Source organism: Lissotriton vulgaris, chromosome 1_1 (assembly GCF_964263255.1).
Source record: "Lissotriton vulgaris chromosome 1_1, aLisVul1.2, whole genome shotgun sequence".
NCBI lineage: Eukaryota > Metazoa > Chordata > Amphibia > Caudata > Salamandridae > Lissotriton > Lissotriton vulgaris.
Genome location: NC_141685.1, coordinates 202,597,665 through 202,622,287, shown reverse-complemented (window position 1 = coordinate 202,622,287; position 24,623 = coordinate 202,597,665). Strand labels below are relative to the sequence as shown.

The 24,623-nt window shown below is 50.3% G+C and overlaps 1 protein-coding gene across 2 annotated transcripts in view; it reads right to left on the bottom strand.

Annotated features, from left to right (window-relative positions):
* The window catches only part of LOC147740877 (torsin-3A-like), a 58,174-nt gene that overhangs the window by 20,176 nt on the left and 13,375 nt on the right, over positions 1 to 24,623 (bottom strand). For both annotated transcript variants that reach the window (XR_015307476.1, XM_086952179.1), the window contains exons 3-4: positions 18,444 to 18,709; positions 12,647 to 12,822 (exon numbers count right to left, since the gene is read on the bottom strand). Coding sequence is in view for 1 of the 2 variants with exons in the window: in XM_086952179.1 (XP_086808305.1) it covers positions 12,647 to 12,822; positions 18,444 to 18,709 (442 nt within the window). In the remaining variant the exon portion in view is untranslated. The remainder of the gene's footprint in view (positions 1 to 12,646; positions 12,823 to 18,443; positions 18,710 to 24,623) is intronic.

Genomic DNA, 24,623 nt, shown 5'->3' with positions numbered 1-24,623 from the left:
TCCGAGACGATGCCCCCGTAGACTGCCTCCTGGGGAATGACCTTGAAAGCTCTCCGTGGGCAGCCGTAGAACGAAGAGAACACCTGGGGATGTTAGGCATCCCGGACTGGGCGTGCGTCACCACCCGGTCCATGGCCGCCCGTGCCAACCCCCGCCGAGAGGAACCCGAATGGCCGGCGCCACAGCCTCCGGTCGCCCCAGCCGAAACCACCGACCGTGACGTCCCCCCAGAACCAGCTCAACCTCCAGACCTCGCTAACATCGACCAGTGGCCTCAAGAGGGGGGGCCCACGCAAGAACAATTTCGCCAAGAACAGAAGACCTGTCCCTCCCTCGAGGGACTCCGCCAACAAGCGCTCGCCCAAAGTGCAGGGGATACCTCCGGAACGCACTGGGTCTACTGGGACAATGAACTGCTGTACAGTGAGCAAAGAATCGCGGAGCTGGGGGCTAGCCGAGTACTGGTGGTGCCCCTCCGTTTTAGAGACTTTCTGCTAAACCTGGCCCACGATGTCCCCCTGGCGGGACACCTGGGTCAAGATAAAACCTATAGTCGTCTGGTGACCCACTTCTTCTGGCCCAAAATGAGGAACGATGTACACCAGCATTGCCGATCTTGCCCCACGTGCCAAGCCAGTGGAAAGAGCGGCCGCAAACTAAAAGCCCCCCTGCAACCTTTTCCCGTGGTCACCACCCCGTTCGAGAGGGTCGGGATAGACATCGTGGGACCCCTGGACCCGCGTACCAAACAAGGCCATCGATTCATCCTGGTGCTAGTGGACCACGCCACCCGCTACCCCGAGGCTGTTCCCCTGCGAACCGTGACAGCCCCGGTAGTCGGCCGGGCTCTGTTGGGGATCTTCTCCCGTGTGGGCTTCCCCCGAGAAGTCGTCAGCGACAGAGGCACGAACTTTATTTCTAAATATATGAAGTCCCTCTGGCAACAGTGCGGGGTTACCTACCGATTCACGACCCCCTATCACCCTCAAGGAAACGGACTCGTTGAGCGGTTCAACCGCACACTCAAAGGGATGATCGGGGGGTTGGAAGAGCCCCTCCGTCGCCAGTGGGACGTGCTGCTGCCGTGCCTCCTCTTCGCCTATCGAGAGGTTCCCCAGAAGTCCCTGGGCTTCAGCCCGTTTGAACTACTATATGGACACCCAGTGCGGGGGCCGCTCAGCCTAGTCAAGGAAGGCTGGGAGATGCCCCCTCTAAAGAACCCACCAGATGTTTTCCGATACCTCCTAACCCTCCGCAACCAGACCCGGCGGTTCAGAGAGCTGGCAAAAGCCAACCTAGAGGCCAGTCAAGAGGACATGAAAAAGTGGTATGACCGGAATGCCTCCTCCATCGAATTTGAACCGGGGCAACAGGTATGGGTGATGTCCCCCACCGAACCCTGCGCCCTGCAAGACAAGTGGACAGGGCCCTTCAAAGTAGTCGAGCGCAAGGGTCCTGCCACCTATCTCATCGACATGGAATCTCCCCGGAACCCCCTCCGGGTCCTCCACGCTAACAGACTGAAACCCCACTTTGTGCGTTCAGAACTCAGCCTCCTGATGGCCACAGACAATGGGGCTGAAGAGGACTCCGAGCCCCTCCCTGACCTCCTACGGACTCAGGAGAAAGACGGCTCCGTGGATGGGGTCCGACTCTCGGAGGCCCTCACCCGAGAGCAACACCAGGAGTGTCGAGTCCTCCTGTCACAGTTCGCCAGCCTGTTCTCCCTCGCCCCAGGTGTCACTTCCTGGTGTGTGCACGATGTGGACACAGGGGACAGCCCCCCTATCCGCCACCGGGCCTACCGCGTGCCAGATCGGGTACGGGCCTGCATCCAGGAAGAGGTAGCAAGAATGCTCACGCTCGGGGTCATCGAGCCCTCAGATAGCCCCTGGGCCAGTCCTGTAGTACTGGTCCCCAAAGCAGCCGCCCCTGGCACCACGCCGGAACTCCGGTTCTGCGTCGACTACCGGGGCTTAAATGCGGTCACCAGAACAGACGCACATCCCATCCCCCGGGCAGATGAACTAATCGACCGCATGGGAGCTGCCCGCTACCTCAGTATTTTCGACCTGACGGCGGGCTACTGGCAAATCGGCCTCACACCCCGGGCCCAAGAACGTTCTGCCTTTTCCACCCCCGATGGCCATTACCATTTCAAGGTCATGCCCTTTGGCATGAAGAATGCCCCAGCAACCTTTCAGCGGCTCGTCAATCAAGTCCTGGCGGGGCTCGAAGGGTTCAGCGCCGCCTACCTAGATGACATCGCTGTATACAGCCACCATTGGACCGAGCACCTCCACCACCTCCGAGCCGTGCTACAAGCCCTTCAGCGAGCTGGCCTCACGATCAAGGCCAGCAAATGTCAAATTGGTCAAGGGTCTGTAACCTACCTCGGACACCAGGTGGGGAGCGGCCTGGTGGCCCCTCTGCAGCTCAAAATTGCCGCCATCCAGTCCTGGCAGCCCCCCATCACCCAGACCGAGGTACGAGCCTTCCTGGGCCTCACGGGCTACTACCGAAGGTTCGTGAAAGACTATGGTACTATAGTGGGTCCCCTCACGGAACTCACGTCAAAAAATCAACCCAAGGAAGTCAACTGGACCCCAGAGTGTCAAACAGCATTCGAACAATTGAAAGCCGCCATGTGTTCCGCCCCTGTGCTCCAGGCCCCCGACTACAGCCGGGAGTTCGTCGTCCAGACGGATGCCCCCGACCATGGCATCGGGGCAGTCCTGTCTCAAGTGAACACCGAAGGCCTTGATCAGCCAGTGGCCTTCATCAGCAGGCGACTCCTACCACGAGAACAACGCTGGAGCACCATTGAGAGGGAGGCCTTCGCCGTGGTATGGGCCCTCAAGAAACTCCGGCCCTACCTCTTTGGCACACACTTCCGGGTGCAGACCGACCACCGACCCCTGCAGTGGCTGATGCAGATGCGGGGAGAAAACCCGAAGCTACTACGTTGGTCCATCTCCCTCCAAGGGATGGACTTCACAGTTGAACATCGGCCCGGGCCAGATCACGCCAACGCGGATGGCCTGTCCCGGTTCTTCCGCCTCGACGAGGAGAGTCCCCAAGAGGATGGGTGACTCTCCCCGCCTTCAGCTGGGGGGGACGCATGTTGGACAGGCCACATGAAGGGCCACTCTCCCCCGGCCCGACCAGGCCCGAGCCCGGTCACGCAGGTACCACACACCACCATTACACGTCCTCCGTCCCCTCCGGGACCCCTACCCTCGAACACGTCGACCTCGTGGGCCTGATTCACCGCCGGCCTGCGCGCCCATCCTGGGCGCCATCTTGGACACTCCACCACGAGGCCGCCTGGCCCCAGATCGACCTCAACCCTGGGCCTGGCCAGGTCTCAGACATCCCGGCACCACCATCCACCCAGGAGGTGAGCGGGCTACTTGGCAAGTCACTGGGGGAAAGAGGTGTCGATGGCTCTCCCCCGCCAGGTGCCGCTCGCCCATCGCCTCCCCGGGCGCCGGCTCCACCCCCCTGCTGGGTGTCTGAACTCCCTCATCCCGGACCTCCCGACCTCCAAGTGTGAGGGTCCGGACATCAAAGAACACCAGCCCTATAACTGGGGCAGCTCCAGAGCAGGAAGGCAGTTGTATCTTGGAGTCGAGAGACGCAGAGAAGAACTCATCCTTGACGGACTACTGGCGCTGCCATAGCTCTGTCTCGTGCACCATCGTCTTGCCTGCTGGCGCTGCCGCAACCTTCGTAACCTTCATATCCTTCATCGTCGTCGGGACCTGCTGGCGTGGCCGCGGACCGTTTGCATTCACCATCTTCATCGGGACCTGCTGGCTCCGCCGCGGACTGTCGTTTCCTTCGTCCATCTCGGGACCTGCTGGCTCCGCCGCGACCCGATCATCTAGAACGCCGAGCTCGAGGATTGAGAGCTAGTTTCATCTTTTGGTAACAAGACTGTCCCGCTACCCTTTTCCCAAGCCAGAGACCAGAACCGAGGGGACCCCTGAGTCCAGACCTCCTTGTACCATTCCATCGTAACCTTAAAGAATTGCCTATAAAGTCTCGTTGAACTTTACCCTGGTGTGGTGTCCGTCTGTGGGGGGGAAGTTACTTGTCTGTACGATCGCTGGAGACGGCTCTCCCCGGAGACCTCTCCCCTTATCCTCGGCCGACCCTCCCGGTCCGTCTAACACACAGGGAGCACCAGGAGAAGACACCGGGAGCACCAGGAGAAGACACAGGGAGCACCAGGAGAAGGCTCAGGGAGCACCAGGAGAAGGCACAGGAGGCCCTAGGAGAAGACACAAGAAGCACCAGGACAAGGCACAAAGAGCATCAGGAGAAGACACCGGGAGCACCAGGAGAAGACACCGGGAGCACCAGGAGAAGACACAGGGAGCACCAGGAGAAGACACAGGGAGCACCAGGAGAAGACACCAGGAGCACCAGGAGAAGACACAGGAGGCACCCAGAGAAGGCACAGGGAGCACCAGGAGAAGGCACAGGGAGCACCAGGAGAAGGCACAGGAGGCCCTAGGAGAAGACACAAGAAGCACCAGGACAAGGCACAAAGAGCATCAGGAGAAGACACCGGGAGCACCAGGAGAAGACACCGGGAGCACCAGGAGAAGACAAAGGAGGGACCCAGAGAAGGACCAGGGAGCACCAGGAGAAGGCACACAGAGCACCAGAAGAAGGCACAGGAGGCACCAGGAGAAGACACAAGGAGCACCAGGACAAGGCACAAAGAGTATCAGGAGAAGACATGGGGAGCACCAGGAGAAGACACAGGGAGTACCAGGAGAAGACACAGATGGCACCCAGAGAAGACACAGGAGGCACCCAGAGAAGACACAGGAGGCACCCAGGGAAGGCACAGGGAGCAACAGGGGAAGACACAGGGAGCACCAGGAGAAGACACAGGGAGCACCAGGAGAAGACACAGGGAGCACCAGGAGAAGACACAGGAGTTACCAGGAGAAGGCACAGGGAGCACCGGGAGAAGACCCAGAGAGCACCAGGAGAAGGCACAAGGAGCACCAGGAGAAGACACAGGGAGCACCAGGAGAAGACGCAGGGAGCACCAGGAGAAGACAGAGTGAGAACCTGGGGAAGACACAGGAAAAACCAGGAGAAGACACAGGGAGCGCCAGGAGAAGACTCGGAGCACCAGGAGAAGACACAGAAGGCACCCAGAGAAGGCACAGGCAGCACCAGGAGAAAACACAGGGAGAACCAGGAGTAGACACAGGGAGCATCAGAAGAAGACACAGGGAGCATCAGGAGAAGACACAGGGAGCACCAGGAGAAGACACAGGAGGCACCAGGAGAAGGCACAGGGAGCACCGGGAGAAGGCACAGGGAGCACCGGGAGAAGACACAGGGAGCACCGGGAGAAGACACAGGGAGCACCAGGAGAAGGCACAGGGAGCACCAGGAGAAGACACAGGGAGCACCAGGAAAAGACCCAGGGAGCACCAGGAGACGACACAGAAGGCACCCAGAGATGGCGCAGGAGGCACCAGGAGAAGACACAGGGAGCACCGGCAGAAGACACAGGGAGCACCAAGAGAAGACACACGGAGCACCGGGAGAAGACACAAGGATCACCAGGAGAAGACACAGGGAGCACTAGGAAAAGACACAGGGAGAACCAGGGGAAGACACAGGGAGCACCAGGAGAAGACCCAAGGAGCACCAGGAGAAGACAGAGGGAGCACCAGAAGAAGGCACAGGCAGCACCAGGAGAAGACACACGGAGCACCAGGAGAAGACATAGGGAGCACAAAGAGAAAACACAATGAGCAACAGAAGGAGACACAGGAAGCAGAAGACACAAGGAGTCCCAGGAGAAAGTAAAAGGTGCACAAGGAGAAGGCACAAGGAGCACCAGGAGAAGGCACAAGGAGCACCAGGAGAAGGCACAAGAAGCACCAGGAGAAGACAAAGGAATCCCAGGAGAAGTCACAGGGAGCACCAGGAGAAGACACAAGGTGCACCAGGAGAAGACAGAGGGAGCACCGGGAGGAGACACAAGGAGCACCAGGACAAAGAACAAACAGCAGCAGGAGAAGACACAAGAGGCCCCCAGAGATGGCACAGGCAGCACCAGAAGAATACACAATGAGCACCGGCAGAAGGTAGAAGGAGCACAAGGAGCACCAGGAGAACTCGGAGGGAGCACCAGGAAAAGACACAGGGAGCACCAGGAGAAGACACAAGGGGCACCAGGAGAAGGAGAGGGAGTAGCAGGAGAAGACACAGGGAGCACCAGGACAAGACCCATAGAGCACTAGGAGAAGGCACGGAGCACCAGGGAAAGACACAGGGAGCACCAGGAGAAGGCACAGGGAGCACCACGAGAAGACAGGGAGCACCAGGCGAAGACATAGGGAGCACCAGGAGAAGACACAAGCAGCATTAGGAGAAGACACAGGGAGCACCAGGAGAAGACACAAGGAGTCCCAGGAGAAGACACAGGGAGCACCAGGAGAAGGCACAGGGAGCACCAGGAGACAGCACAGGGAGCACCAGGAGAAGACACAAGAGGCCCCCAGAGATGGCACAGGCAGCACCAGAAGAAAACACAATGAGTACCAGGAGAAGGCAGAAGGAGCACTAGGAAAAGGCACAAGGAGCAGAAGGAGCACCAGGAACTGACACAGGGAGCACCAGGAGAAGACATACGGAGCACCAGGAGACGACATAGGGAGCCCCAGGAGAAGACACAGGGAGCACCAGGAGAAGACACAGGGAGCACCAGGATAAGATACGAGGAGCACCAGGATAGGACACGAGGAGCACCAGGATAAGACATAGGGAGCACCGGGAGAAGACCCAGGGAGCACCAGGAGAAGGCACAGGGAGCACCAGGAGAAGACACAGGGGGAACCAGGAGAAGACACAGGGAGCACCAGGAGAAGACACAGGGAGCACCAGGAGACGACACAAGGAGCACCAGGAACCGACACAAGGAGCACCAGGAACTGACACAGGGAGCACCAGGAGAAGACATACGGAGCACCAAGAGACAACATAGGGAGCACCAGGAGAAGACACAGGGAGCACCAGGAGAAGACACAGGGAGCACCAGGATAAGATACGAGGAGCACCAGGATAGGACACGAGGAGCACCAGGATAAGACACGAGGAGCACCAGCAGAAGACAATGAGAGCAACACGGAACATACAGAAGGAGCACCAGCAGAAGACACAGGGAGCACCAGGAGAAGACATATGGAGCACCAGGAGATGACATAGGGAGCACCAGGAGAAGACACGGGGAGCACAAGGAGAAGACACGGGGAGCACAAGGAGAAGACACAGGGAGCACCAGGATAAGACACAAGGAGCACCAGCAGAAGACAATGGGAGAATCAGGATAAGACACGAGGTGCAGCAGGAGAAGACAGAGGGAGCATATGGAGAAGACACAGGGAGCATAAGGAGAAGACACAGGGAGCCCCAAGAGAAAACACAATGAGCACCTGGAGGAGACACAGGAAGCAGAAGATACAAGGAGTCCCAGTAAAAAGTACAAGGTGCACCAGGATAAGGCACAAGGAGCACCAGGAAAAGGCACAAGGAGCACCAGGAGAAGACACAAGGAATCCCAGGAGAAGACACAGGGAGCAGCAGGAGAAGGCACAAGGAACATCAGGAGAAGACATAAGAGGCCCCCAGAGATGGCACAGGCAGCACCAGAAGAGTACACTATGAGCACCAGGAGAAGACAGAAGGAGCACTAGGAGAAGACACAGGGAGCACCAGGAGATGACACAAGGAGCACCAGGAACCGACACAGGGAGCACCAGGAGAAGACATATGGAGCACCAGGAGACGACATAGGGAGCACCAGGAGAAGACACAGGGAGCACCAGGATAAGATACGAGGAGCACCAGCAGAAGACAATTGGAGCACCAGGATAAGACACGAGGTGCAGCAGGAGAAGATACGAGGAGCACCAGGATAATACACGAGGAGCACCAGCAGAAGACAATGGGAGCACCAGGAGAAGACACAGGAAGCACCAGGATAAGATACGAGGAGCACCAGGATAAGACTTGAGGAGCACCAAGATAAGACTTGAGGAGCACCAGCAGAAGACAATGGGAGCACCAGGAAAAGACACAGGGAGCACCAGGATAAGACTCGAGGAGCACCAGGATAAGACACAAGGAGCATCAGCAGAAGACAATGGGAGCATCACAGAACATACACAAGGAGCATCAGCAGAAGACACAGGGAGCACCAGCAGAAGACACAGGGAGCACCAGGAGAAGACATATGGAGCACCAGGAGACGACATAGGGAGCACCAGGAGAAGACACAAGGAGCACCAGGAGAAGACACTGAGCACCAGGAGCAGGCACAGGAGGCACCAGTAGAAGGCACAGGAGGCACCAGGAGAAGACAGGGAGCACCAGGAGAAGACACAGGGAGCACCAGGAGAAGGCTCAGAGAGCACCAGGAGAAGACACAGGGAGCACCAGGAGAAGGCTCAGAGAGCACCAGGAGAAGACATAGGGAGCACCAGGAGAAGACATAGGGAGCACCAGGAGAAGACACAAGCAGCATTAGGAGACGACACAGGGAGCACCAGGAGAAGACACAAGGAGTCCCAGGAGCAGGCACAGGAGGCACTAGGAGAAGGCACAGGAGGCACCAGGAGAAGACAGGGAGCACCAGGAGAAGACACAGGGAGCACCAGGAGAAGGTACAGAGAGCACCAGGAGAAGACATAGGGAGCGCCAGGAGAAGACACAAGCAGCATTAGGAGAAGACAGAGGGAGCACCAGGAGAAGACACAAGGAGTCCCAGGAGCAGGCACAGGAGGCACCAAGAGAAGGCACAGGAGGCACCAGGAGAAGACAGGGAGCACCAGGAGAAGACACAGGGAGCACCAGGATAAGGCAAAGAGAGCACCAGGAGAAGACACAGGAGGCACCAGGAGAAGACACAGAAGGTACCAGGAGAAAGCACAGGGAGCACCAGGAGAAGACAAAGGGAGCACCAGGAGAAGGCATAGGGAACTCAAGGGAAAGATACATGGAGCACTCTGAAAATACACAGGGAGCACCAGGAGAAGACATAGGGAACACAAGGGGAAGATACAGGGAGTACCCTAGGAATACAAAGGGAGCACCAGGATAAGACACAGGGAGCGCCAGGAGAAGATACGGCTCACCCAGAGAAGGCACAGAGAGCACCAGGAGAAGACACAGGAGGCACCAGGAGAAGATTCCTACAACCATTTGACCATCATTGGATGCTGCTCTTCTTTATCTCATAGTGTGCCCCCGGGGTAAGGGTCGGATTATATAGGCCCAGAGTTTTTTGTTAGTATCCTCCGGGTTACCAAACACCAAAGGCTCTACAGTCATGCTTCCACCTCACGCTTCTCTCTCCACCCTACACTTCCTGCCCTTTTTTTAACCACATTTGTATTCGTTTTCCAGTACAATATAGCCTATATTGTACTAGAAAACAAATACAATTGTCAATTTAAATAAATATTGAAAAATACTAGCTGTAGCATCGTCTTTGGCTTGTGACAAAAATAAATGTGGATAAATACAGAAAAAAATGCCCCAAAAATAAATATGGATGAATACAGATGGAAATGGCAAAAAAATAAATACCATAAAACCGGGGGCCCTATTTATATTGGAGTCTAGATTTATTCGTGATCGGTTTTAAATGCGATTAGACCTGGGATCGTTGCTGATGAGAATTGAGTTTGGATGTTTTATGCAGTTTTTCTTGTTTTTTGGCATTGTATTTGTTTTATGTACTTTTATGGTTCTAAAAAGCCAAATATAGTATCGATTGAGTGACTACGTGTTTTGCGGAAACACCACAGGGGGAGAGAAGGGAGGGGGGAGCATGCAGACTCTGTTAGCGGAGTGCAGCAGAAGCGGTCTGTGGAGAGGGCTGATGAAATCTACTGGGGGAAAGGGCACTGGACCAGGGCATCAGGTGAGGGGGCACAGAGTTTCAGAAGAAATGACACAGAGACAGGGCATGAGGTAAGTGACACTGAGACAGGGCATCAGGCACACAGACAGGGCTTGAGGTAAGTGACACTGAGACAAGGCATCAAGTGAGTGACACAGACAGGGCATGAGGTAAGTGACACTGACAGGGCATGAGGTAAGTGGCACTGAGACAGGGCATCAAGTGAGTGACACTGACAGGGCATTATGTAAGTGACACTGAGACAGGGCATCAGGTGAGTGCCACTGACAGGGCATGAGGTAAGTGGCACTGAGACAGGTCATCAAGTGAGTGACACTGACAGGGCTTGATGTAAGTGACACTGAGACAGGGCACAAGTGAGTGACACGGACTGGGCATGAGGTAAGTGACATTGAGACAGGACATCAATCACACAGACAGGGTTTGAGGTAAGTGACACCGACACAGGAAATCAAGCACACATACAGGGATTGAGGTAAGTGACACTGAGACAGGGCATGAGGTAATTGACACTGAGACAGGGCACAAGTGAGTGACACTGACAGGGCATGAGGTAGGTGACATTGAGACAGGGCATCAAGCACACAGATAGGGCATGAGATAAGTCACACTGAGACAGGTCATTAAGTGAGTGACACTGAGAAAGGGAAGTAGGGGACTGGCACAGAGGAGGTATCGAGCAAAACAGCGCAGAGACGGGGTATGAAGTGATAAGGTACAGGACCTTGGTACCCAGTGAAAGGGCCCGAGGCAGGGCCTTACATGAATGGGATTAAGTGAAAGGGCTCTGTACCCGGGCTTCAGATGATTGATACTTTACCACCTCAGCCCCTTCTGTGTCGTGGTTCTTACTGCGGGTACCATCCCCACCCCATTAACAATTTAACCAGAACAAAAAGACCCTGACAATGCTGAGTAAGATATTCCAATGGCTCATTTCAAACTTCTCACACACACATTCGAGGCACTACACAACTTAGGCCCCATCTACCTGAACAGTTGCATCTCCTTCGGTACCAAGAAGTGCTTGGGAGGTCGATGGGCAGGGGAACCCCCTCTCATAGAGCAGCGGAGAACTGCCCTTTCCCAGGGCAGCGAAAGAACTACCCTCTCGTAGGGCAGTGAGAATGGGCAATTGCATAGGAGAACGCAGGAACTGCCCTCTCTTAGGGTAGAAAGAGAACTGCCCTCTATTGGGACAGCAGGCGAACCACCTACTCATGGAGCAGTGATAGAACTGCCCTTTCTTAGGGCAGCAATAGAACTACCCTCTCATAGAACAGTGACAGAACTGCCCCAACACGCCCATGGACACGCCCAACCCCCCCCCCCCCCCCCCCACCCCTTCACGCGCTCTGCCTGGGAAGGTAGGAGCTTTGTCACTTGCACTGCCATGAACTGGAATGGACTGCCCCAGGACCTTAAAACTGCCACATCTGTCTTAGGTTTAGTGACATCTTTAAAACCCTGGCTATTTGAACAGTGCATATTTTTTGTGCTCCTCTGACCTCTTCCCTTTAGCGCCAAGAGGCCCCCAGGTATACGCTGCACTTAGCAAGATATTTCATTCCTTCGCGGAGCTAATACAAATGTCTCATTGCTCTATACTGGTGGGTCATCACCTGCAGGGGTCCCATCGAACCCGAACCAAGGGGGGCACTTGCTGCTTGGACGCCCTAGAAGAGTCTGCACCAATGGGCAGCATTGAAAGGGTTCATTTACACCAGGGTGCCAATGATAATAAAACCACAAACGGGTATTCTTCTAGTGTTGCAGCAAACAGCACTCACTCCTGACACTCACCACGATGTACTACCCGGCGGGCACTGATGTGCAAACACTGCGCTAACATGTGCCAACCGGGCACAAAGCCAGCTTATACAGATCAGATAGTGCACTGCCCGTAGGGTATTCTGGTACAACGAGACGCCAGGCACAGGTGCACGCGATTGGCGCTGTGGTCTTTCTTCTCACATTTCTAACCCACGAGTCCAACGAATCCCCAGAGCTCTAAGGTTTTGAAACGTCTTAGAATGGATAATTAATTAGTTGCTGTTGCCTCCTGATCCTCTGCCGCTCCCAGGGATGCTCCGCAGAAAGCAGAGCTCTAAACAGACGTGCCTTTAGAGATCAGGTTCTAGCCCGTCCCAGCAGGCGTGACATTTGGCCTCTTGTGAGTGAGAGCTGACATTGACATCCAAATGTGTGAGTCTCACTCGCGATGAGTGACACTTGAAGTTCCTGCTTGGTCCCCACCAGGTCTGGCAGATATTTGAAATTCAGGAAAACCCAATAAGAGAAAGAAAAGAGTAGAAAATGAAGAAATGAAAATGAAGTTAAAGCACAGGGAGAAAGATCGGTGGTCAGGATAGTCTGGACCACAAACCCTACCATGTGGCACAGAAAGCACCTCAAACAATACCCTTTCTACTGCATTTTCAGATTCTTCCTGCTAATATTGTATTGTATTGTAATTGGATTTATATAGCGCTTACTACCCGTGACGAGGCGTCAAAGCGCTTTTTCGGCGGGTAGCACGCTACTCCGGGACCCACAGAGGATTAGTTTTGAATTAGTATAGTGAAACATGCAAGTACATTTTAAGTGGTGGATAGGTTAGTCAGTTATGTGGTATTTATTTCACAGAATGCAACCCGGCTTCTTTCTGCCATCCGCCGTTACCTGAGGAAGAGGAAGATGGACTGGCGGTAGTCTTCTTCACCAGCCTCCTTGTAGCGAGACACATAAGGTCTGATGGTGTCAACTAAGTCGGGGTGCAACTTTTCGGCTTCATCGAAAATGAAGAGTGACCGCTTACAGCGCCAATTGGTCTCTTTCAAGTGCTTCTCGAGCTGGACCTGTAGCAAACCAGAGGACAAGAGACTCATTAACGAGGAGCAAGGGGACTGACCAATCAGAGGACAACAGGCTCCTTAATGAGGTGCAATGAATCTGACCAGTCAGAGCATCTGACCAATCAGAGAACAACAGGCTCCTTAATGCGGTGAAATGGATCTGACCAATCAGAGAACAGGCTCATTCATGAGATAACAGGAAGCTGAGCAATCAGAGGACAACAGGTTCGGTGATAAGGAAAAGGGAATCTGACCAATGAGAGCAAGTGAGCTACTGTAGCTCTCCAGCTACATCTGAGTAGCTCACCTGTGTGCAGCCCAGCTTATTAAATTAGAACGCTTTTGCTTGGTTGAATTATTAATACATGTAACAAAATTGAGATCCTACTACACTAATAATATAGTTGCTCTCAATGCGTTTCATTGAACATAAGTAGCTCTCGGTACAGAAAAGTTTGATGACCCTGAAGATCACCCTCCCAGGAGCCTTGCGCCGAGCCTGGTATGTGCATTCCTGTGATTGATCACATTTCAGAAACCCAGATATTACTTGCCTTATAGACCCTAAATCTTACCCTCTGGCCTCAATCTCATAATGTATGCCATGGATCCGAGCACCTCGGTTTGGTTGTACGCCTATTCAACACATCAACGTAGGTATGGGCAGACCACTGGAAATATGCGATTGTGCGGCAGCTGCACTTTTTTGCAAATTATAGATTTGCCGCATTTCCCACATACTCCATCATCTGCCACATAATCTACAGATTTTAACCAAATAAAATGTGCTTCTTGCTCAGACAGTTCAAAACTAAGTTACTAAAAATGCATCAGCATTTACTGCTGCACAGTGGGAGGCACTTTGCAAGCCTGGACTGGTCACCTTTCTGTTGCATTATTGCTATATTTGGGTATTAAATAAGTACTTATGAGAATCAACCAATGCCCAGACAGTGTTACCAAGTGTAAAACTGATGAAATAATGAGGTATTACTAATGGAAAATGTGGCACATTATCCATTATAATTTGCCTTTTCTTGCCACAAAATTTACTCAACCCTTCCGCATAATTTGACCCTCTCCTGACGCATAATTCCAGTGGCCCTGGGTATGGGCATTCCGCCTTCACTTGCATATTGTCATAAGCCTCAATACCACATATATTGAACCAAGATATTGGTTCAGGTTGGCTTTTGATCTTCCGTACACTCAGATTCAATGTGCTTCTTGTATTATTAACATTGTTCAGATGTATTTGTATGTGACAAGGTACAATGCGGCTCCCACACACATGTACTTCTTTAACTCACTGGGATGTGTGTTATTGATAATGGCTTGATAAATACAGATGTAATTTTTAAACGCATGTACTCAAAACAGATTCATATGTACCAAAAAATATACAACAATGTTTTCGTAGTCACAGCCTTGAAAAAGGCCCATTGGAAGAAATGAAACGTGTTAGATGTTCAATTGTTCTGTACAAAAAGAATCTATAAACGTATGACCCTAGACTGTGTGCAATTCTGACGTGTTACTGTTTAATATATCCGTAAATTAATCAATCTATATTAAATAAACCAGTACTTGTGCTGTAAAACAAGTCTTCTTTGCAGAACTTATATTAAGGGCTATGAAAATAAATCTGATATTTCTAGTGTGCTACCAATCTAAAACACGTTAACAAAAGTCCTCTGAACCTGTACTTAATGACCTGACAATCAAAGAAGTACCCCAACACATCCGGGCAAAAGTATACGGCTTGTTCTCGTGCTACATAAAAATAAAAATTTAATAATACATCTTCAAAGTGGACAATGTCGCACTGTACTCTGTGCAACGCTACTCAGCTAGTATCATTCACTGATACAAACCTTTCTATAGGGGCAAGGGGGCAAAGTGTGCAGACCTCCCTTGCACAAGATGTCTCAAAGGCGAAGGTACTTTTGAGATAAACAACATTGCTACAAAAAAACCTTGACTCGTCCGGCACCCTTTATAGTATTTGTATAGCATCAGAAGGTATTCTTTCGCTGGGCACCTGTACTGCTGTGTTTCAGGTGTTCGTGACTTTTTCTTTTGATGGGCGTGTGGTTTGCAACCTTTATCAAATATACAATGATTTCTGCTTATTGTAGCGCCCGTTAGCGCAGACTCTTATGCATTTAGTAGCACTGTAAATGTAGTAGCCCTGTAAACAACAAGTCATGGGCCTGATTCACAATGGGAAACGGAGGTGAAAAGTCTAACTTTACGACTTTCAGTTTTCACGAAGGGCATTTACGACTAGTAAAGTTAGACTCTTGTCTCATTTAAACTTACGTTTTGATAGGCCTGGGCGATAAATTATGTTCCATTTCCGGAATTTGGGTAATTTCGTGTTCTGCGGAGAACGCGGAATTGCCAAAAATGCCACGATCCGCGGCTTTGCTGAATTTTTTGTTTGTTCGTACTTTCAAAATGCGTGTTTGCAAGATATTTCTCCCCGTGCACGCAAACAGCATTCGCGAACGGGCAAAACAAGCAATTACGCATGTTTGCAAAACTTTTGCGTGCTCGCTGAGATTTTTTACCGTTTCACTGAGCTTTGCGTAGCGCGACTACACAAATTCCCTCTACCTAATTTTATGTTTCATTGAGACTAAAAGTTCAAGGACGAATGTCTAACGTTACGACTTTCGGTATTCACAAAAGGCATCTATGAGTAGTAAAGCTCGACTTTTGTCTCAGTTGAATGTAAGTTTTGGTCTTAAGTTAAACTGAGACCAAAAGTCTAAAGACTTTTCTTATTCGTAAATGCCCTTTGTGAATACTGAAAGTCGTAAAGTTAGACTTTCATCTCACTTTACCTTTGTGAATCGAGCCCGTAGTCATTAGTCTCCTCAGGGATACTCACTTTATCAATCACAGAAGGATGGAAGCTTGGACTGCTCCTGGTGGGGTTTACACTTGTGCCCTGTCCATTACATGCAGATTCCTGCAGACAGCACAGTCCTGGTCCACTGGCAACCCTAGACACACCTGCATATCCTGAGTATTCAGTAGAATGATTGACAGCTATTTCCTGTACCCAAGTTCAGGATGCAATATTTATTTTGCACAGTTTACTCTTAATTTACGTTGTACTTAGTAGTACATGTCATGACCAGCCCCCCCAGCAGCAACAAAAGTAAAGAAATTGCTATGAAGATTTACATTCTAATTGTGTGCATGTTTTTGTTTCCTTTCTCTTGGGAAGCAACATCCTTCACAGGCTCCGTCCGATCACTGACTCTGCATTAGTCCTCCAGCAGCTCTTATCGACCCTGCTTCCCCAACAAAAGGTAGGAAAGGGTCTCACATATATAGAGACGTATAGGTAGATACAGATTTATTATTCTTAACTCTGCATCTACGTATACTGAGCTAGTAACAAAGGGGCCAATTCACAAAGGTAAACTGAGACGGAAGTCTAACTTTACGACTTTCTGTATTCACAAAGGGCATTTACGAGTAGTAAAGTTAGACTTTTGTCTCAGTAAAACTTACGTTTGGGTCTAAAGTTTAACTGAATCCAAATTGTTAAACTTACGGCCAAATGGTACGTTTAACTGAGACACATGTCTAACTTTCCTACTCATCAATTGTCTTTGTGAATACCGAAAATCGTAAAGTTAGACTTTCGTCTCAGTTTACCTTTGCGAATTGGGCCCAAGCTGTATTCTTTGTTAAAATCTGTAGATTATATGGCAGATGATTGAGTATGTGGAAAATACGGCAAATCTTTAATTACTTTAATTATATATAGCTGCAGAGATAAGAATAATAAATCCATACTACCTATATGCACTTAACGTCTCTATATTTTGGTCTTAGAGATTCTGTCCATGATAATATTGTCACACTATATTTCTATAGAATATTTTGACATACAGGCTGAGGGAGGGCCAGAAGGATACTTTGAGTTGACCTGGTCAATCCATTAGAAGCCGCCCTGATATGCTGTGAGGTTCACTGCTTCCTCATGGTTAGACTGGAACTGTCGGAGCTGTGAGGCCTTTTCCTACCTTTTGTTGGGGAAGCAGGGATGGTAAGAGCTGCAGGAGGAGCCGGTATGCTGGAGGAGCATGGGCAGGAGAGTGGGAAAGGGGCACTAAGGTTCGAGGGGGCGAATAAAAAAATATATAAATAAAAAAACCTACTTGCAGCCGTCCCCGTCGCACTCTTCTGCTCCTGTTCAGGAAGGCAAAGGCTCCCAGAATGCCCTGTGGCCAATCCTGAAGCTGCTCTTGTGCATGAGAGCAGCCTCAGGATTGGCCTGGCACCTTCGATGTGCGCTCCAGAACAGACTGTGAGTCTGCGCCTGCTCTGTCCAACCCAGCTGCGTTGCTGGGATGGAGAGAGCTTTCACTGGGCATGATGGTTTGGCCAGCCAGAGTCAGCCAGCCAAACCCTCATGCACAGTGAAAGGAGTGCACTACCATTCCCCTCAGTGCCTGTCATCACCAGGCCACACCCACAAGAATCAGCAGGAAAGGAAAAATAAAACGAGGGTTGTTTTATTTTTCCTTTCCTGATGTTTTTGAGGGTGGGGGGGGGCCACGCTCCTCCGCCATAGCGGGGGAGCCACCACTGAAGAGCTGTGAGACCCTTTCCTACCTCTTGTTGGGGATGCAGGGACAGTAAGGGGCATATTATCAAGCCCCTATCGCGACATGAACGTCACTTTTTGTGACAAAGGTGGTGGCGATAGGGTCAGCGCCCTAATATCAAGACAGCGTTAAGCCACGCAATGTGGCGTAAATCCCTGTTAAGTGGCTTGACGCTGCCTTGGTAAAATTCCTCTTTCATGCTAAACTTAGCGCGAAAGGGGGCGTACAGTGGGTGTTGCGGTGGGCGTTCCTCCGCAACAATCATTGAAGTCGACGCTGCCACCTATTATCAAGTTTGGCCATAATAGGTGACAGCGCCAAACTTAAGACCAGAAAAATCTTGGTCTTAAGGTGGTGAAACGAGGAAAAATGCTTTATTTCTCCTCGTTTTTACTTTTTCCATGTGTGCTGCTTGTGCAGCACACATGGAAAAAGCAAAATGCCATTTTGTAACTTACATGTGTGCTGCAGGAAGCAGCACACATGTAAGTTACTAAACGGCATTTTAGGTTTGTTTATGTGCAGGAAAGAACTCCTTCCTGAACATAAAGAAACCTCCCTGCTCGCAGGCACCCTTTCACTGTGGTGCAAGGGTGCCTGCGCTAAGTTGTGTAACTTAGCGCCATCGCAGGTGGAAACGCACAGCTGCGCGATATCCTTATTAATTATATATGGTGCAGCCTAGCGTTTCTGAAGTGGCGGAGAGAGGCGTTGAGCCAAGACGGCTAATTCCTCTCTCTGCTACTTCCTTGGTATTATGCTCCAAGAGTTTTGAGACCCTTTCCTACCTCTTGTTGGGGAGGCAAGGACTGTGAGAGCTGTGAGACCCTTTTGTGCCTCTTGTCGGGGAGGCAGGGAATGTTTGGGGTGAGGAAGTTATCACTTGGCTGTAGACACAATCATTCACTTCCTGTTTTGAACCTCTCACACCCAATGGCCCCCTCTGCAGTTTCACAACAGCCACTTGTGCACAGCCGAAGCCCACCTCCTCACCTTGTAAAGTTCGACGTATCGTGCGTGGGGGAAGTGCAGTTGTGCTATGAACACCTTGACACAGTCACTGTTCATCCCATCTCGGTAAAAGTGCTCCGCCATCATCCGGGCCACAAAGTTCTTTCCGGTGCCAGACCATCCGTGAAACGACAGTGTAAGGGCCTTGTCCGGCTGTCTGTCCCGGAGGAAGAGAGGTACGACCTTCAGAATGACCTGGCGGGCAAGGTGCTGGCCATGAAGCCTTCGGTTCAAGTCCAGCTCCAATCCTGGGAAGAGTAATAGAGCCTCTGGTGAGACAGTGGTGAACGGCTACATTCGCCCTAGATGAGTGTGAGAGAATCTGGTGACACAGCAGTGAACAACCTATGGCAACTAGAAGGATACAAGAGTTCCTGATGATACAACGGTCAACAATGAGCTCCAACCATTAGTAGCCAGAGAGACCCTGGTGAGCCAATGGTGAGCAATGAGATCCAAACAACAGGAGCACGAGGGACCCTGGTGAGCCAATGGTGAGCAATGAGCTCCAACCATTAGGAGCACGAGGGACCCTGGTGAGCCAATGGTGAGCAATGAGCTCCAACCATCAGGAGCACGAGGGACCCTGGCGAGCCGATGGTGAGCCATGAGCTCCAATCAACAGGAGCTCCAACCATCAGGAGCCAGAGAGACCCTGGTGAGCCAATGGTGAGCAATGAGATCCAAACAACAGGAGCACGAGGGACCCTGGTGAGCCAATGGTGAGCAATGAGCTCCAACCATCAGGAGCACGAGGGACCCTGGCGAGACGATGGTGAGCCATGAGCTCCAATCAACAGGAGCTCCAACCATCAGGAGCCAGAGAGATCCTGGTGAGCTAATGGTGAGCAATGAGCTTCAACCATCAGGAGTACGAGGGTCCCTGGTGAGCCAATGGTGATCAATGAGCTTCAACCATCAGGAGTACGAGGGTCCCTGGTGAGCCAATGGTGAGCAATGAGCTCCAACCATCAGGAGTACTAGAGACCTTGGTGAGCCAATGGTGAGCAATGAGCTTCAATCTACAGGAGCACGAGGGACCCTAGTGAGCCAATGGTTAGCAATGAGCTACAAACATCAGGAGCACGAGGGACCCTGGTGAGCCAATGGTGAGCAATGAGCTTCAACCATCAGGAGCACGAGGGACCCTGGTGAGCCAATGGTGAGCAATGAGCTCCAATCATCAGGAGCACTAGAGACCCTGGTGAGCCAATGGTGAGCAATGAGCTCCAACCATCAGGAGCACTAGAGACCCCGGTAAGCCAATGGTGAGCAATGAGCTCCAATCAACAGGAGCCAGAGAGACCCTGGTGAACCAATGGTGAGCAATGAGCTCCAATCAACAGGAGCACGAGGGACCCTAGTGAGCCAATGGTGAGCAATAAGCTCTAACCATCAGGAGTACGAGGGAACCTTCTGAGCCAACGATGAGCAATGAGCTCCAACCATCAGGAGCACTAGAGACCCGGGTGAGCCAATGGTGGGCAATGAGCTCCAACCATCAGGAACACGATGGACCCTGGTGAGCCAATGGTGAACAATGAGCTCCAACCATCAGGAGTGACAGAGACCCTGGTGAGCCAATGGTGAACAATGAGCTCCAACTATCAGGAATACGATGGAACTTGTTGAACCGACGGTGAGCAATGAGCTCCAACCATCAGAAGCACGAGAGTCCCTGGTGAGTAAGGAGTTCCAACCATTATGAGCACGAGGGACCCTGGTGAGCCGATGGTGAGCAATGAGCTCCAATCAACAGGAGAACGAGGGACTCTGGTGAGTCAACAGTGAGCAATTAGCTCCAACCATCAGGAGTGCCAGAGACCCTCTTGGTGAGCCAATGGTGAACAATGAGCTCCAAGCATCAGGAGTAAGAGATACCCTGGTGACCCAATGGCGAGCAATGAGTTCTAACCGACAGGAGTACAAGAAACCCCGGTCAGCAGTCAACTCTAACCATGAGGCATGAAAGAGACCGACTGATAGGAAACCATGGGGAGTACAGTAGACCCTTGTGAGACAGTAGTGAGAAACGAACATCAACCATGAGAACTACCAATGGCCCAGAGAACCAACAGATATCACCATCCAGCTTCAACTATGAGAACAGACTATTATGAGAAAGCAGTGAGCAAGCACCTTTAACTATTGTTGAATACCCAGGACCCTGGTGAGACAGTGGTGAACAACCAATGTGAACCATGAGTACGGGAGCACCCGTGAAGCAGCATCAAACAATGAGCTCCAGGAGGAAGGAGAATAGGATAGACCCCGGTGAAGCAGTAGTGTCACAATCCCATCCATGATTCATTTTACCCTGACTGTTTGATGTTTAGTGATGAGTCATATGTGCTGTGGTGATTAATCAGGCTGTCCATCCTCTATTTATAGGTCATGATGCTAAAGCGCCTCCCCTGCTAGTCTATGACAACCCTTCTACTCTATAAATCGGCCATGACACACACGGTGGACGATGCACTAAAAATGCTGGATCAGAACCAATCTTGCCCTCAACTGCATTCCACAAGGTATTGACTCAGTGAGTTCACTGAAATTAACTCTTGACAAGAACCTCAACAAGCAGAAGTACATCAGTGCCGCCACCAAAGGAGCAAATCACCAAATGAACATTTTAAGAAAATTAAAACCATTTCTCCCCCCAATGACTTCAAGCAGGCAGTGACAGCCTGAGTGATTGCCAGGGTGGACTATGGAAGTGCAACCCTCTCTAGACTGCCCAGATCCAAAATGGCTCCTCTAAGGGCCTCGCTCAACTCTGCTGCAAGGCTCATCACCGGCTCAAAAAGCAACAACTACATCACCCTGATCTGAAATCCCTCAACTGGCTCCCCTACGAGGCAAGAATCCAGCTAAAGATTGACTGTATCACTAGTAAATCCCTCCACTTCCAAAAATCCTATATAGCTCACTCAGAAGCTTAAAATTTCTGGTGGCCCCACCCATTCAGAAGCACCATCACCCTACTGCTGAAACTACAGAGATTCCACAAGAAGAAAACGAACAACCGATCTTTCACTAGGATTGCCCTGAGAATTTGGAACATCCTGCCCCCAAAAGTCAGAATGAATCCCTCAACTGTATCCTTCAAGAAAGATGTCAAAGTACTCCTTATGAACACATTTCTTCCTTAGAGCCTAAGATACCACCCTGATTCCCCACTCACACTCATGACTACTTCTCACCGGCTACTGTAGTGGTTTTGACTTTACCCTCCCTTTTCTCTACACTGCCTGATCATTCAGTTTCCTTGACTATGATAGTGTTGTGTTTATTGGTTTCTCTCCTCTGCTCTCTGATCATCGTTATGCATACCCTCCTTTTTCGGGGTACTACCTTATCTTGAATTTTTTCTCGAATATGATACTGCAGGTATTGCTCTGCTCTCTGTAAGTTTGTAAAGCGCTCTGATACCCAAAAGGATCATGTTTGCGCTATAAAAAACTATTTACATAAATAAATAGAATAAAAATATTGCCATGACCAAGTAGAAATCAATGTTAATGTTACATTTTTGTAAAGCGTGCGAATGCCCAGAGGCATTCTGGCGCTCAGGAGTTAGGGGCTTGGAGTGTAGTATGTCTGAAGAAAAGAGATTAACAGGGTTTGGTGGGTTTAGCAACAAAGAGCCAAGTTTTCAGGTCCTTCCTGAACCTAAGAAGGTTGGTCTCTGATTTTGGCTATTAAGGGCATGCGTTCCTCGGGAGCTATGGGCCCGGACGAGTTACCTATTTCTGTTTTAAAACAAAATAGTGTCCTCTGGAGTAAGATTCTCTTCCCTGTGTTTAAGTTTTGTTTTTTGCACAAAATAATACTTCCCTCCTGGAAGGGGAGCATACTGGTCCCCCTGTTTAAGAAGGGAGACAGAAATGCTCCTCAAAATTACTGTCAAATTGCCCTTTTGGACGCTATTGGCAAAGTTTTTGCTAAATGCCTTTTGCAGTTGATTAATGATTGGGTAGCGGAGAATAATATATTGCCCCTCAAGCCGACGGGGTTCCGGCAAAGGCATGGCACCATGGACAATTTGACCGCTCTGCAAGTTTTATCAGAGAAATACATCAGGATCCGGGGAGGGAGAATTTATGCTGCATTTATAGACTTCTCCACAGCGTTTGACAAAGTTGATCGTCCTCTGCTATTGAGAAAACTATCGGACCTTGGTATGCCAGCTGAGCTCTCGGACTTGGTCCTGGTGCTTCATTCCGATACATGGTGTAGAGTGCTTTTGGGAGGGGAAAGAGGCCTCTCTCAAGCTTTCCCGTCCGCCAATGGGTTGAAACAAGGCTGCCTGTTGGCCCCACTACTATTTTCCTTATACCTATCAGATCTTCCCCAGACCTTATCGTCAAGTGATGGTATTGCCCCAGTACTGGGGTGCAAACCAATTGTATGTCTGTTATATGCAGATGATATATTAATTTTGGACTTGACTCCTAGTGGTTTGAATAATCGCCTGCAAGCACTCCATGGATTTGCAGAGACACACCATTTGAGGATAAATGTGTCTAAGAGCAAAGTTATGTGTATTGTAGGAAGGAAAAGGCCAAAATATGGGCGTTTCTCCTGGAATATAGGGGGTCAAGGGTTAGAAGTGGTTCAATCCTATGTTTTCCTGGGGAAAATAATTTCCAGTACGTTAAGTGACAAGGCCCATATAGCAAATAACATTCGGAAGGCAATGGCTCATGGGAAGGGTTTAAACACCCTTTATAGATCTACTGGCCAGAGACATTTTGCTTATTTGTTGGAGGTCTTTAGAGCTATAGTCCCGGCCTCCCTACTATATGGTTTTGAACTACTTGAAGTGGGGAAATGGGGTTTTCTGAACACCACGGAAAGAAAAATTTTACGGAATTTGATCACGGTTAATACCGCTTGTAATGCAGCGGCTCTTAGGCTGGAATTTGGCCTACGTAGTGCCTGGGTCCAGGGCCTTGCTGGGGTAGTACGGTGGGTTTCCAGTTTGGCAAAGGGAGAACCGGGTACTTTAAGATATTTGATCCAAAAAGAACTTCATGGAACTCTAAAAGAGTACTCCTTAACTATAAAGAATTTTAGATTAGCAGTTGATCTCTTGAAATTAGATGAATCGACTCTTTTTTCCTTATCTGCATACCAGTAAAATCCACCTTAAAACTGGCTTCATGGACACTAAGCTTTGTAATGGATAGGGAGGCTCTCATTGCAAAGAGAGGTCCCCTACTAGTTATTAATTCCTGTCAAATTAGGATTATTTAACCTTATGTTTCCTGGAATCTCTCCCATGGGGTACGTCGTTTTAACTTCCTTTTGAGGCAGGACCTACTCTCTTTAAATAATCTATTGTCAAGATGGTATGACTCATCAGTAATGTGCAATTTTTGTAATAACCCAAATCAGGATGTTAAGCATGTATTATTGGTATGTCCGGCTCTAAAACAACATCGTCTTAAATGGTTAAGACCTATTTGTTTAAGACTAAGTATCTTGTCTGCCCCTGCTTTCTTAGATGCTATTTGTAATCCGCCTAATGAGAGGTTTTGTTGTACAATTTTTAACTTTTTAAAAAGTTTTTTAGATATATATTAGTCTCCTTTTTTTCTCTCTCTTCTTTTTTTGTTACATTTGTTATAATTGTATAAATTCTAATGTTTGGTGATTTTATGTGGACCTCTGTTATGAGTTCCAAAACATAAATAAATAAAAACTTGAACTTTTCTCTGATTTTAGGTGGCGAGGGAGACTGTTCCAAAGTTTGGGAGTGCTGCCGATGAAACTTCTGTCTCCCCAGGTTGTCACTTTAAAACGGGGGTTGCTCACGTTTTTTGCTGAGCCCGAGCACAGTGTCCTGCCAGGGGTATAGCAATGGAGGTTCTGTCTGAAACACTCTGGACCTGGGCCATGTAGGGCCTTGTGAGCTCTACAGAGGGCTTTAAAGGGGATACGTTTCTTAGTGGGGAGCCAGTGGAGTCTGTGCAGTGCTTGGGAGGTTGGCTGGAACTTGGGGATTGTTAGCAGCACCCAGGCAGCTGCATTCTGTAATATCTGCAGCTTTTTAGCAGACTTTCTTGCATGTTGAAGTACAAAGCATTGAAGTAGTCGATTTTTGGCAGGACTAGGTAACTATTACTGTTTCCTGGAGTTCAAGGGGGATAAAAGGAA